Raw genomic sequence first — 13966 nt, 5'->3', positions numbered from 1 at the left:
AATGCAGATGAGCTTCATGATTTACATATATCCACTGAAAACCTGCACTAACACACGGTTATATTAACAGTATTGCACTTTTCATGTAGCCAAATTTTGGCCAGCTAATAGCCCAACCAGCGATCAAGCAACATTATGGACGCAGGATTATTTTGCTGTGACAATACTGTTCAAATTAAGATCCAACATCTGTATGTCACAAATCAACATGCAGCATCTTTATGAAAAGATCATGATTTATGTGGCGAGAAAGAGAAAAGCTTCCAAACTATAACTGGAGGAGTTAGAACAAACTACAAAAACAACCCAGTAGCTGATATGATAAAGGAAGCACCACATATCACAGGTAACACAGATGGCATCATTCGCCATTAAATCGTTGCATAAAAAATGACATAAGAACACAAAGGAAAGGAAATCAAAGGCAATGAATAAAGAACATGATTAGAATCCTTAAATAATGATTCTCTCTCTCTCTATCTTGCGGATTTCTTAGCTTCTCTCTGTCTCTCTCTCTCTCTCGCTGATTTCTTAGTTTCTCTGTCTCTCTCTCTGTCTCTCTCTCTCTCTCTGATTTCTTAGCCTCTCTCTCTCTCCCTCTGATTTCTTAGCCTCTCTCTCTCTCTCTCTGATTTCTTAGTTTCTCGGTCTCTCTCATCCTGTCTCCTCTCTCTCTCTTGATATCTTAGATTTCTGAGACTCTCTCTCAGCTACTTCTCTCTCTTCTCTCTCTCTCTCTCTCTCTCTCTCTCTCTCTCTCTCTCTCTCTCTCTCTCTCTCTCTCTCTCTCTCTCTCTCTCTCTCTCTCTCTCTCTCTCTCTCTTCTCTCTCTCTCTCTCTCTTCTCTCTCTCTCTCTCTCTCTCTCTCTCTCTCTCTCTCTCTCTCTCTCTCTCTCTCCTCTCTCTCTCTCTCTCTCTCTCTCTCTCTCTCCTCTCTCTGATTTCTTAGCTTCTCTCTCTTGCTGATTTCTTAACCTCTCTCCTCTCTCTCTCTCGCTCTTCAGGGAGTGATACTATTGAACAAAGCGCCTTGCCATGCCATTAGTGCAGTCAAACAACAAAGGAAATTAATAATAGAGAATATGATTTGAGAAGTCTGGAGTGAAAGAGTCCTTTCCTCTTCCTGCTGTATGTAGAGAGCCCTGCAGTGCATTGATCTGTGGCTGGTTTAGCCCTCCTCCGCCGACGCTACGCTACCACTAGCTTGCACTACAGTAACAAGTACCTCGCCACCCAGAAAACCCCTCAGATCTAACACTCCCTACAGACACACACGCACATATGCACAAACATGGATGCACAGACACGCATGTAAGCGTGTACACACACACACAACACACACACACACACACACACACACACACACACACACACACACACACACACACACACACACACACACACACACACACACACACACACACCCTCTTCCTCACACCCAGAGCTCAGTCCACTCCACTTTTAACTGGAGCAGGCAAACTCTTCCACAAAATGGCCCCAACCAGCCACAGTCAGGAGTAAAAGAAAAGTGTACATAAAAGGGAGAAGAAAGAATGTGGAGCATGTGGTTATAATTACACACAGGCAGTGGAGGCTGTGGTAAAGCCAAGCTGTGGATCTTAAGCCTTCTCTCCGGGTAAAAAAGCACTCTGCCTCATTAAATCTCCCATATCATACTGCTCCTGCCCTCCGCACTAGCTAACTATAATGCTGGCTTTCCTCTTTACCAGAGAACCTCTTTTGTTATCATTTCCCCCTTTTCCTATTCTGCTACACATCAAACATAAGTGTTGGGTATAGAATAATAATACGCTAGGTACCTGGCTGTAAGACACAATGAACATGCAGGCACATAGAGGAACACTGCTGGGGGTCTACTTATGAGCCAACCACTCGACACACCACGTCTGATTTAGCTAGGGCCTTGTCAAAGCCCTAATGGGTATTGTGAACACGTCAATCACTGATTAGTGGCCTACAAGCAGGAAAAGAAGCTGATCCATTGTTTCAGTTGTTTTGTTTGTTATTTTGACATCCAAAGGGTCTTGATTGGGCAAAATGGGCAGTGGTTTAACCATAAGATCCTATGCTGTTGGGTTTGAAACTCATACTGGTTTTGTTTTAAGTTATTAAACTACTCCATTATACCAAGTTTGATTCTTCTGCGCCTGACTTCCCTGCCACCTACACACACGACATGACATACTGTTCTTGATCATTGGTCCAAAACTGTATTTTCTGAAGGCACCACATGGCAGGTCAAATCAAATCCAATTCAAATAAAATACAAATATTTGTCACATGCTTTGTAAACAACAGGTGTACTCACAGTGAAATGCTTACTTACGGGCCCTTCCCAACAACGCAGAGAGAAAGAAAATAGAGAAATAATAGAAAAGTAATAACATGTAACAATAAAACTAATAATAAATACACAATGAGTAGTGATAACTTATACACGGTGTACCAGTACCGAGTCGATGTGCAGAGGTACAAGGTAACTGAGGTAGATATGCAACAAGGAATACAGTAGCTAGGCAACCGGATAAATAAAAAACAGTAGCAGCAGCATTTGTGATGAGTAAAAAAAAAGTTTGCGCAAAAAGGGTCAACGGAGATGGTCCGGGTAGCTATTTGGTCCACTATTTAACAAACTATTTAGCAGTCTTATGGTTTGGGGGTAGAAGCTGTTCAGGGTCCTTAGCTTAGTGATGAGCTTGGAGGGCACAATGGTGTTCAACGCTGAGCTGTAGTCAATGAACAGCATTCTCAAATACAGTAGGTGTTCCTTTTGGCCAGGTGGGAGAGGACAGTGTGGAACGCAATAGAGATTGCGTCATCTGTGGATCTGTTGGGGCGGTATGTGAATTGGAGTGGGTCCAGCGTGTCTGAGATGATGCTGTTGATGTGAGCTATGACCAGCATTTTAATGCATTCCATGGCTACAGATGTGAGTGCTACGGACGATAGTCATTTAGACAGGTTGCCTTGGCGTTCTTCTGACGAGTGTCAGAGCCGGTGTAGTAGAATTAAATCTTAGTCCTGTATTCACGTCTGTTTGATGGCTCGTCGGAGGTCATAGCGGCATTTCTCATAGGAAACAATGGGGTGACTTCATTGATGGCTTTTTGACAGTCTGTGGCGTCTGGTCCTGGGTGAGCAGTATGTCCTGCGCCGCCAACTCGTTCAAGTACAAACCTTCATCTAACTCGGTGTTAGTGATAGCTGTTCTGATGTCCAGAAGCTCTTGTCGGTCTTAAGAAACAATGTCCAAGACATTTTGTGCAAAAAAAGCTAAAGAAAATACACTAAATAGCAGAATTGGCCAGGAGCCACTAAAACAGCAGCTATCCAATCCAGAGCCATTCTGAAGGTGAATTTACATGAAAGTTGTGACACATTATTCAAAACAATAATCTCCTCCTATATCTTGGTAAAGTTTTGCAACTTCTACTAGGATCCTTTACACTGCATCTGACGAGGGGGTTAAAAGAAAAACAACCAGACGAACTCAAATGAGAAAAGTGAGAAATTAATTTGTGCACACTCTTGATTTCTCCACAGGCAAACATCGATCGTGTCGCTGCTGTCTCTCTCCCTTCACTCTGGAGATGGTGGCTAGAGGAAGGAGGTGCGGAGGAGAGGAGAGAGAGAGGCGGGTGTGCGTGTCTGAGGGGGTCGTTGTAATCAGGGGCTCTCATTAGCCCGCCGTTGGCTGTGGATGACAGGAGGTCTCCCAGGGAACCAGGGGGAACAGGGGCTCATAAGCCCAGCGCTTCATCTACTTCTGCTGGGGTGGCTGAGGACGAACCCTGCCTCTCTCCCCAACCAACTCCCACAGAGCCTGGATCTCTACCTCGACCAAACACCAACCAACTGCTTATCTACCAAACGTTAAGCAACACGCAGGCATTAATATAAAATACTACAGCTGTAGACTAGACTGACATGGGCCTGAATAAAACACTCACGCAAAAGCAATAGCCTAAGACGACTGATGGAGACTGGTAAACGCTGAACTGTGGGAGGGGCCTGAAGGAAAGAGACCTCCTCTCAGACACCTTGCAAAACCAATACAATGACCCATCCCCATAGACATACTGTAGTGAAACGGCCCTTGTGTTTCCAGTTTCTGCATGGGGATATCATATCTCTGTCTGAAGGGGCCCAGAGAGCGAGAGGTAGGTGGGTAAACACAACTGACTCTACCGCCAGGTGCCAGGCAGTGTGTGTGACTGTGAGAACCCAGAGTCCTCAGCCTTCTGGGCAAAGCCATCCATATCAGGTTTAAAATAACCACACATGAGACTTAACCTTTCGCAGAGACAAATGAAATGAAAGAACGGTCGCGTGATCAGGAGCAGGCTTCATTCAGAGTGGGCTCTCTGTGAGCCTGACCTGGATTACGGCTCTGTTCCTGGAGGGCATACGGTGAATGCCACACCAGCAGACAGGACACATTCATCTGCTCTGTGAGCTGTATTCTACCTCTATCTGAGGTTGAGAAACAAAGACGTGAACACACACACATACACAGGCATGAATACAATACACACACAATGCATGCATTTCACAGCATCAGATGTAACGCTCTCTCAAACAGACATGCACATATGGACACGCACATATGGACACGCACAAGCACACACACACAGGACACGCACACGCACACGCACACACACACACGTGAGCCAACACACAAGGAGCAGTAACATATCCGAGTGGTTGAAACACACGTCATTCCTCTCTGGAAAGACGATAGATCACACACACACACGCTCCACTTTCCAGTCCAGAATGTGAAAGCAGAATCTGGCCTTACAGGAAACGTTGAATACGGCGATGCTCCTTTAAGCCCAGGAAGCAGCCATTCAACCTGCCATTCGCCAGCTTTTCAAGCTTAATAATGTCAAAATACATTCGGTACTTACTGAAGAATGGAGTTTCGCTGAGCAACTATCGTCATTACTGCCGCCACAGTCAGTATGTACATCTAAATAAAAAGTTACGTGCAACTGAAAAAATGTCTTGTCTGGAAGGAATCTAAGTATTGTTTTTGACCAAGTGCGCATGTACCAAATCCAGCAAAATGTTTAAATGATATTACTGATATTGCAGGAGGTGTAGAAAATATGGATTTAACGCATGCGCACTGATTCTTTCCAGACAAGGAATTTTTTCGGGTTGCATGCAACTCTTCATTTAGTACATACCGGCCGTGACGGCAGTGTTGACTATAGTTTCTCAGAGAAACGCCAGTAAGTACTGAACGTATTCTGACATTATTAAGCTTGTAAAGCTGGTAAATGGCAAGTTGAATCAATGCTTCCTGCCCTTAAAGGAGAATTGCCATACTCAACATCTCCTGTAAGGCCAGATTCTGGTTCACCCAAAATAATGAAATATGAAATGGAGTATTACCGCTCGGAATCGCACTCTGCCCAGGACTGTGCTGTTCCTCTGTCACATTGTCTTCTACTGCCAGAAAGAAAGAGAGAGAGGGGGAAGAAATGGTTAACAGCAAAAAAACTACAACAGGTTTACGCCTGTCAGACACATTGAGACTTTCTTCCCCTTCTTTGTTACTTTCTTTTTATTATTTACTGTTAAGGCTTTTCTGTATGGAAACACCAGGAGATTTTAACAGCTCAACCAGGGCTTTGGGAATCCACACAAGCCTTTCATATGTACGAGGTTTGGCAACATGGCGAGCAGCCACCCGCGTAAATAACATATAGGACTGAGTAATGACAATGTGAATTATAAAATTCTCCCAAGAAACCCTCTCCCAACATCAACAGTGACCAACTGAAAAACGCCTTGATGACTGCTTAAGTGAGAGGAGATTCCTGAGACCAAATAACACCCCAGGTATTAGACAGGAGATATAGACTAATACATACGCTTCTGCAAAATGGTCTTGTCACACATCTAAAAACACTGCAGTTTAAGTTTCTGAACAAATATACAGTACATATTGACTTTTCTTTAGCACTTCACAGTATATGAATTAGCAAGTGTAACATTGATACTACAGTGATATTAACAATCTTTCAGATTCTAAGATATTTTTAATTGGATTTCTATTTTGTAGTTTTGAAAAAACGTGTTAATATATGCGTCCAAGGCCAGTTCACAACATGCACCTAAATGTGGCATATTTGTGCGATTCTGAATGCAGAACCGTGCATTCAGATCAGGCTCCAGTCAATCAGTGACTTGTTTGTAACTGAGTGCTTGTCCAAGGAGTGATGGTTTGAACAGCGCTCAGACTAATTCATTAGCTACATGGCAACCAATCCTTCTGACACGATGTGGTATTATTGGCATTGGCCTTGACAAACATGACTTTAGCCTGTTCAAGAGGTAGGAACCATTTTTCGCAGGGGGCCTGCTTTGAACTAGGTGACAGGTATGGGGGGAAAGAGTTCCTTGCGGCATGTCAAGTACAAGGTACTAAATGGATTTCAGCAGCGGGAAGAGAACAAAAGACTCTCCCACCTGTTCCCTGTAAAATTAGGGTCTCACCGAGAACTTCTGACGTCTCACTGTTCCTCCCCTGCAGTTGAAATGCATTCTCCATTATGCCTTCTCAACCTAGCCTTTCATTTCCCTTCAGCAGAGAGAAAGGGGAGCCTGACAGGACCTCCCGGCAGGGGGAGAGTGGCAGTGTGACTGCCAACGCCAGAAACCAGCTAGCGACACTTTAAAAAAAAGACACCAAATATCCCATACTTTGCATAATTAAGGCAGGGATCCTATCCACTTCCTCTAAGGGGGGCTGGAGTCAATGTAGAGAGGTGTCAAGCAGCTTCTTCTGAAAATGGTACACTCTTAGAAAAAAATGTGCTATCTAGAAACTCTCCACAGAGGGTTCTACATGGAACTCAAAAGAGTTCTACCTGAAACCAAAAAGGGTTCTACCTGGAACCAAAAAGGGTTCACCTATGGGGACAGCCGAAGAACCCTTTTGGAACCTTTTTTTCTAAGAGAGTAAGAAAGAGATAGGAGTAGCGATGTCTCGAACCACTGGACAATATTGAACAAGAGTTGCATGTAAAGGAATTCTAAAAATCTGTCTTTATGACGTGCCATGTTTAGGAAATGTGTTGAATTCCACAAAAGGAAGAACAAAAGGTCTGCACTCCTACCTGAGTCTGACACCATTTATCCAATTTCAGTGAATAGAAAAGGCCTTTAATTGGTCAGAGCTCTGTTAGTTCATTTTTTAAACACATCACTAACATGGAAAGGACAAGGAGTTGGAAAAAAAATGTATTCCACCTTTATTTAACCAGGTAGGCCAGCTGAGAACACATTCTCATTTACAACTGTGACATGGCCAAGATAAAGCAAAGCAGTGCGACACAAACAACACAGAGTTACACATGGGATAAACAAATGTACAGTCAATATCACAATAGAAAAATCTATATACAGTGTGTGCAAATGTAGTAAGATTAGGGAGGTAAGGCAATAAATAGGCCATAGTGGCGAAATAATTACAATTTAACAATTAAACACTGGAGTGATAGATGTGCAGAAGAAGAATGTGCAAATAGAGATACTGGGCTGCAAAGGAACAAACAAATATATAACAATATGGGGATGAGGTAGTTGGGTGGGTTATTTACAGATGAGCTGTGTACAGGTACAATGATCGGTAAGCTGCTCTGACAGCTGATGCTTAAAGTTAGTGAGGGAGATATAAGACTCAAGCTTCAGTGATTTTTGCTATTCGTTCCAGTCATTGGCAGCAGAGACCTGGAAGGAAAGGCGGCCAAAGGAGGAGTTGGCTTTGGGGGTGACCAGTGATGGGATGATACCTGCTGGAGCGCGTGCAACGGGTGGGTGCTGCTATGGTGACCAGTGAGCTGAGATAAGGCGGGGCTTTACCTAGCAAAGACTTATAGATGACCTGGAGCCAGTGGGTTTGGCGACAAATATGAAGCGAGGTCCAGCCAACGAGAGCATACAGGTCGCAGTGGTGGGTAGTATATGGGGCTTTGGTGACAAAACAGATGGCACTGTGATAGACTGCATCCAATTTGCTGACTATAGTGATGGAGGCTATTTTGTAAATTTCATCGCCGAAGTCAAGGATCGGTAGGATAGTCAGTTTTACGCGGTGTATGTTTGGCAGCATGAGTGAAGGATGTTTTATTGCGAAATAGGAAGCCAATTCTAGATTTAATATTTGATTGAGATGCTTAATGTGAGTCTGAAAGGAGAGTTTACAGTCTAACTAGGCACCTAGGTATTTGTAGTATATGGACACAATGTTAAAGTCCCTTAGAGCCACTGTACATAGATAACTGTGTCTCTGTATCTTTCTGTCTCACCAGTGCAGAAGCCTCGACTCGTCCTGTGGAGACATACATGCCTTAGTGAGTGAGCCTGAGTCCCTGTGAGTCTAATGAGTTTCTCCAGCGCTGTTGAGCACCTTGCATCCAGCATCATTTAAATGGGCCAGGATAGAGGGGGGTTACTAATAAAGCCCTCATTTCGTACAGACCTTGGTTGGGTGGAGGGATTGTGTGTGTGTGTGTGTGTGTGTGGTGTGTGTGTGTGTGTGTGTGTGTGTGTGTGTGTGTGTGTGTGTGTGTGTGTGTGTGTGTGTGTGTGTGTGTGTGTGTTGTGTGTGTGTGTGTGTGTGTGTGTGTGTGTGTGTGTGTGTGTGTGTGGAGGGGGGGGGTTCATTTTGAATTACTGTCCCTGTTGGCGAGATAAGTGAGTTGAGGCAGAAAATTCCATTTTACAATGCCATACAAACTTATACATTACAGGAGTGTCAGCCATGATTCGATGATTTGTCACCACTGTGAACTTATTAAAAGTTTTGGCCAATTAAACAAAACAAGCAATTTACATTCTTGTTGTAAAAGTGTTGTCCCATCACTCCATGGGAAGTTTTAATGGATTTGAAAGGCTGCTACCTACGTGGGCCATTGGTCATCCGATCTAGCCTGTCAGATACACAATAATTTACCCATGGTAACGCTCTATAAATAACGAAAATCACTCAACAACGACCAAATATACGCATTTCACCAGCAATTGCTGCAATTTTCAACAAAAATGTATGATAATACATCTGGCTAATTGAATTAATGTATACTAGAGCTGCCTGATAACCATCTCAATAGAACAGAATCTATTACGTAGATGAATATATAACAGCATACAAACTGAATATCGCTTCAGCAACACAGCTATCAGTTCATTCATTTGACAAGGTACATTGTGTCACTCTGCCAGTAACACACTGCATTTATAATTATGCTGCAATGTTTTGTTGATACAACATACACAAGGGACCAAATCAACACTGTTCCTTGGATTTTATACATGTAACAGAAATAATGTAATCTGACAACAACTGTTGAAGAGTCAAATGTCCACTGATTAACACATACTATCTAACACACATGATGGCCATTTAGGAGAGATTGGCAATCCTATGGCAAGAGTCAATCCTTCAAAATGTAATCTACAAATGAATTACCAATCGGTAGAAAAAAAACACCAAGAATAGGAGTTATGGTCAGATGTCCACAATAACAGCTTCAGTCAATACAGTAAGATGTCTCTTGTGAATAAATGTAGAAACAAATGTGCAAAACAGAACACATTCTAATGAAGAAGTGAACGGGCGCTACGCAATGCAATAGGGTTATCAATTGCTCTAATCCATCAAATGAATTCCTGTTGCGGGTGTGTTCGTCTGTCTGTCTGTCTGAGAGAAGAAGGGCTGATAGACAGACACACACACACACATACACAGCCCTGAGTCTGTCTGTTCTTGGATATGCGAGCTGCGACAGTGTGACTCATCTGGTTGGTTACAGAGGGCTGGGACGTTACAGTGTGGAGCACAATGGCTGTGTAATCGGCCCTGACTGACCGGGAAGGAGGCTCTCGCCACAGGGACTACAACTCAATTTAGCTGGGGTCACCAGGTCAAACCTCCTCAATTAGTACTAGCGGGAGAGGAGGGGAGAGGACACACACTGCACATGATGAATAACTTTCTTAATGAGCATTATTTGAACAGGTGCTGATTAGTGTCATAAATAATTTGCAATGGAGAAGCTGTGTGTTAATCATATGGCATAACGTTTGTAATCCTTCATGTACTTTATCATGTAAACAAGTTATGAATATGAATAGTAATTCTGAAGTAGTTTGAAATCAATTAATACCTTATTGGAAATAATACTACTATCAAAGGATAAATAATCATACTAATATTATGGATATTGGATATTATGATCATATATAATACATGATATGTATTTTATACAAACAAATGCATCAGGAAATCAATCACTGACAGCAGGTGGGGGGAGACAGACACCATCTCCCCAGAAGTCAGACAAGCCATGACAACAGGAGAGACACATGCCATGAAATAAGAGGAGATATCGGCCAGCTCCTGTGGCACCCAGACAGGCCCAGCACAACTCACTGAGCCCCAGCTTCCCGCATGTCAAGAACACTGACAGCCAAGTTAATGGTATTTCTATGGCTCCATCATCATTTCCTTAATGATAATACTAGCCATAGTTTTGTGTCACATTAGAAAAGTGCTAATGGGTGTTATACCACAGATCATTAATTGTAAAAAAAAAAGACTAAAATATCGGGGGCTTATAAAGCAAAACTGTCGTTAGAGATGAATAAAGCTTAAAGTAGAGGAGAATAAATAGGAATAGTGAATCTACTCTGTCATTCATGTTAATTATTAAAACCAAATGAGTGCAGCTCTTATCTTTTTTAAATTAATATGAATAGATACTGAATAATTATTTTTCATTACTATTCACAACAACAAAACTCTGAAGCTCTAGTATGGCCTAGTTGCAATCACTTGGTTTTCGTTAGGTAATGACATTTGGATTGTAAAGCAGAAAAAGTGGACATGGATCCTTTGAGTGCAGCATATCTGCCTAGTTCCATATTGGCCATGTTGGATATCAATAAATGCATTGATATTATTGTACTAGGCACAGATGGAGACATGGTTTAACTATGGTTGAACGCTCAACCTTTGCACCACTTCAAATCACCTCACCTAAATATGACAAAAATAAAGCCCGAAATGCAATGACAAATACAAAATGGTGAGGCGACAAACGTGTTTATCAAGGCAAACTCAAATGTGTTATCGAGACAAAGCAGGGTTCTTTTTGACAGTCAGCCTATATGACGACACAGACGGTCTATGTTAGCTGTTGATTTTCATAGCATTTTCTTGACTGTTATAGTCATTCATACTATTTCCATATTATGGATTCATATGAACCCATATCAAATGGCATACAGTCTGCTTCTATCCGATGCCAAGCCAAATCCCAGAGTTCATTCATGTAATGATGGAACTCATCTCGTGGTAAACATCAAATATTTAAGGTGTATATGACACGACAACGATTTCATGATATCCTGCAATACAGTAACTAAATGGTGCAGAAAATATATTTATATATGCAGACGACGGCTACCCTGGAAATATCGTTGTCAGCCAATGAAAACGTTAGTGGAGTGAGACCGACTTCAGAGAGTGTCATTTGTGCTCTAAGACAAAATCTCAACTCAGTCTCTCTCTCTCTCTCTGCTCAGGAAGTCTGTGAGCAACGTGGCAGGCAGGCAGTCATCTACTGTATGTGCAGATTCTGGACTAGTCTGTCTGAAGGATCCTCATTCTATGCCTCCTCACTGTGACTGAACAAGCTGCTGACCCAACACTTCGGGCACATCACATGAAAACAAAATTACGATGCACCCACTGTAGTTGAGAGATGTAGATAGTCTAGGATTGAGTAAATGTCAGTGATGAGGGTGAAGTGTTTGCATATAAGCGAATGATGTATGGTCTCGTCCTGTGCCATCTATTCCCCTAAGCAATAGCGTCGCCGGCTCCGACTCTCAGACTTAATTGAAACAGGACTTGTAACGTTGCCCTTTTCCTCGACGGGACCAAAACATAACCTCTGACTCCCTCCAGCATCCAATTGAGAAAGAAAAGAAAGGCGTACACATTCCACAGACAGAAGAAAAAAGGAGAGGCACCATCAAGGCTTCATTCTGTTCTCTTTCTCTCTCTGTACATGCTCTCTCCATGTTGACCGATACCATATGGCCCCGGCCCTGTCGCTGGTCTTGATCGGGATTGACCCTCCCTACATGTGCCAATAGAGTGTTATTTTACTGTCACTGTGAGGCATGGATACTGACCAGTATCTCAAACCCACAAACACAATGATATTGTCTCTAACCCACAACACAATAATACTGTCTCTAATCCACAACACAACTAAACATGGACCACTGTCTATTGCCAACACAACAACACAACCGAACACTGACCACAGTGTCTAACCCACAATAACACAACAAATGACACTCTGATCTGGACCTGTGCCGTCCCTGCCGTCCAGGGACGGCAGAACAAGTGTTTTTACAGGTGTGCAGGAAAAAACTTTAAGCCTCATTTAGACATTTTTCTGCTTATAATTTCCGACATTTGAAAAGCTATGTATTAGTCAACTTGTCTAATTAGAGGCATGCTCACCAAAATAATGTCATAAATCAATAGAATGAATGCATTATCAATAATCTTGATGTTTAGGGACCGGGGAGATTTCCACGTAAAATGTCCAAGTGACATCAGTTTGACAAGTTTTATGGAAATGAAAAGCTGTGAAAACAATCCTACATGTTTCTGATATTATTTCAGTTTGTGTTGGATGCATATTTTATGTGGTTGAAAATAAAATACTGTCAGTTTTTATGTCGCTGAAAAAATGTGCATGTTTAGGCTACAAAACACTAAACGCACATTGCCATTCTCTCAAGATGCTGAAAGAAATCAATCATATTTCTCCACTCCTGTTCCCGAGACAAAATTAACATTAGGTCTATAATTGTACTGCAAGAAACAATTATGCAGGGTTTAATATTATAACAGGCTACATGTGAAGCCTGCAGTTAGTGTCCAGCCTTCTGTTACTATTCTAACTATTCCAACTACAACGACAGACCTCTGTATCTACTGCAGTAGATTTTGAGAGGGGAAATGCACTCTGACAGACACCACCAAATACAAACAGTGAAACTATGCAAAAGCATGTCATTTCCATAGCAATTCTGTTTTGAAAATAAAAGCTGTCTTGTGGAAATCTGTATTAGTGTGGCTCCATTCTTACAGGCAGAGGTGGACAAAGAACAATAAGCAACATCTGCCTACTCTCTTCTGATTCTGATCCAAACTCCGGAAATATCTATGACGTGTCCACATTTCATGTCAACTTTACTGCGGGAAGAAAAGCAAGCTGTAGGGAACATATGGAAGTAGTAACAATTTATTCAACCAAGCTGTTGCATTTGGATCTCAATAACAACGCAAAAACAAGCAGTGAATGCCATCACTCAGACAAGACTTAAAATATTGCATGCAGTAACGTTGTGTGACACATACTGTATACCCACACACACTCAACCTAAATCAAATCAAATTGTATTTGTCACCTGCTTCGTAGACAACAGGTGTAGACTAAAAGTGAAATGCTTACTTACGGGTCCATTAACAACAATGCAGAGTTAAAGATAACACATTTTAAAGAAATACATTTGAAATAGTGATACGAGGAATAAATACAGACTGATTAACTAATAAAAATAAAAAGTTAAAATAACATGGCTATATACAGGGATTACCAGTACCGAGTAAATGTACTGGTGTACGATGTACACACACAGACACATGGATGCTTGCGCACGCACACACACACACACACACACATAGAAAATAATTGCACACACACACACATAGAAAATAATTGCACACACACACACACACACACACACACACACACACTTGTAGCAGAATGGTGAGAACAGATATTGTCTAAGTGATTTGTCTTTGGAGAATAGAAAATGTAATTTCACCTACAGCATCAAAACC

General features: G+C 42.1%; 1 protein-coding gene across 4 annotated transcripts in view; it reads right to left on the bottom strand.

The window, feature by feature from the left end:
* The window catches only part of LOC111979020 (zinc finger protein 521-like), a 149028-nt gene that overhangs the window by 132922 nt on the left and 2140 nt on the right, over window positions 1–13966 (bottom strand). For 3 of the 4 annotated variants that reach the window (XM_024009301.2, XM_024009298.2, XM_024009300.2), the window contains 1 exon segment: window positions 5422–5478. In XM_024009301.2, the coding sequence (XP_023865069.1) occupies window positions 5422–5478 (57 nt within the window). 4 annotated transcript variants of the gene reach the window in all.

Source organism: Salvelinus sp. IW2-2015, linkage group LG19 (assembly GCF_002910315.2).
Source record: "Salvelinus sp. IW2-2015 linkage group LG19, ASM291031v2, whole genome shotgun sequence".
Classification (NCBI taxonomy): domain Eukaryota; kingdom Metazoa; phylum Chordata; class Actinopteri; order Salmoniformes; family Salmonidae; genus Salvelinus; species Salvelinus sp. IW2-2015.
This window is presented reverse-complemented; position numbering and strand designations above follow the sequence as displayed.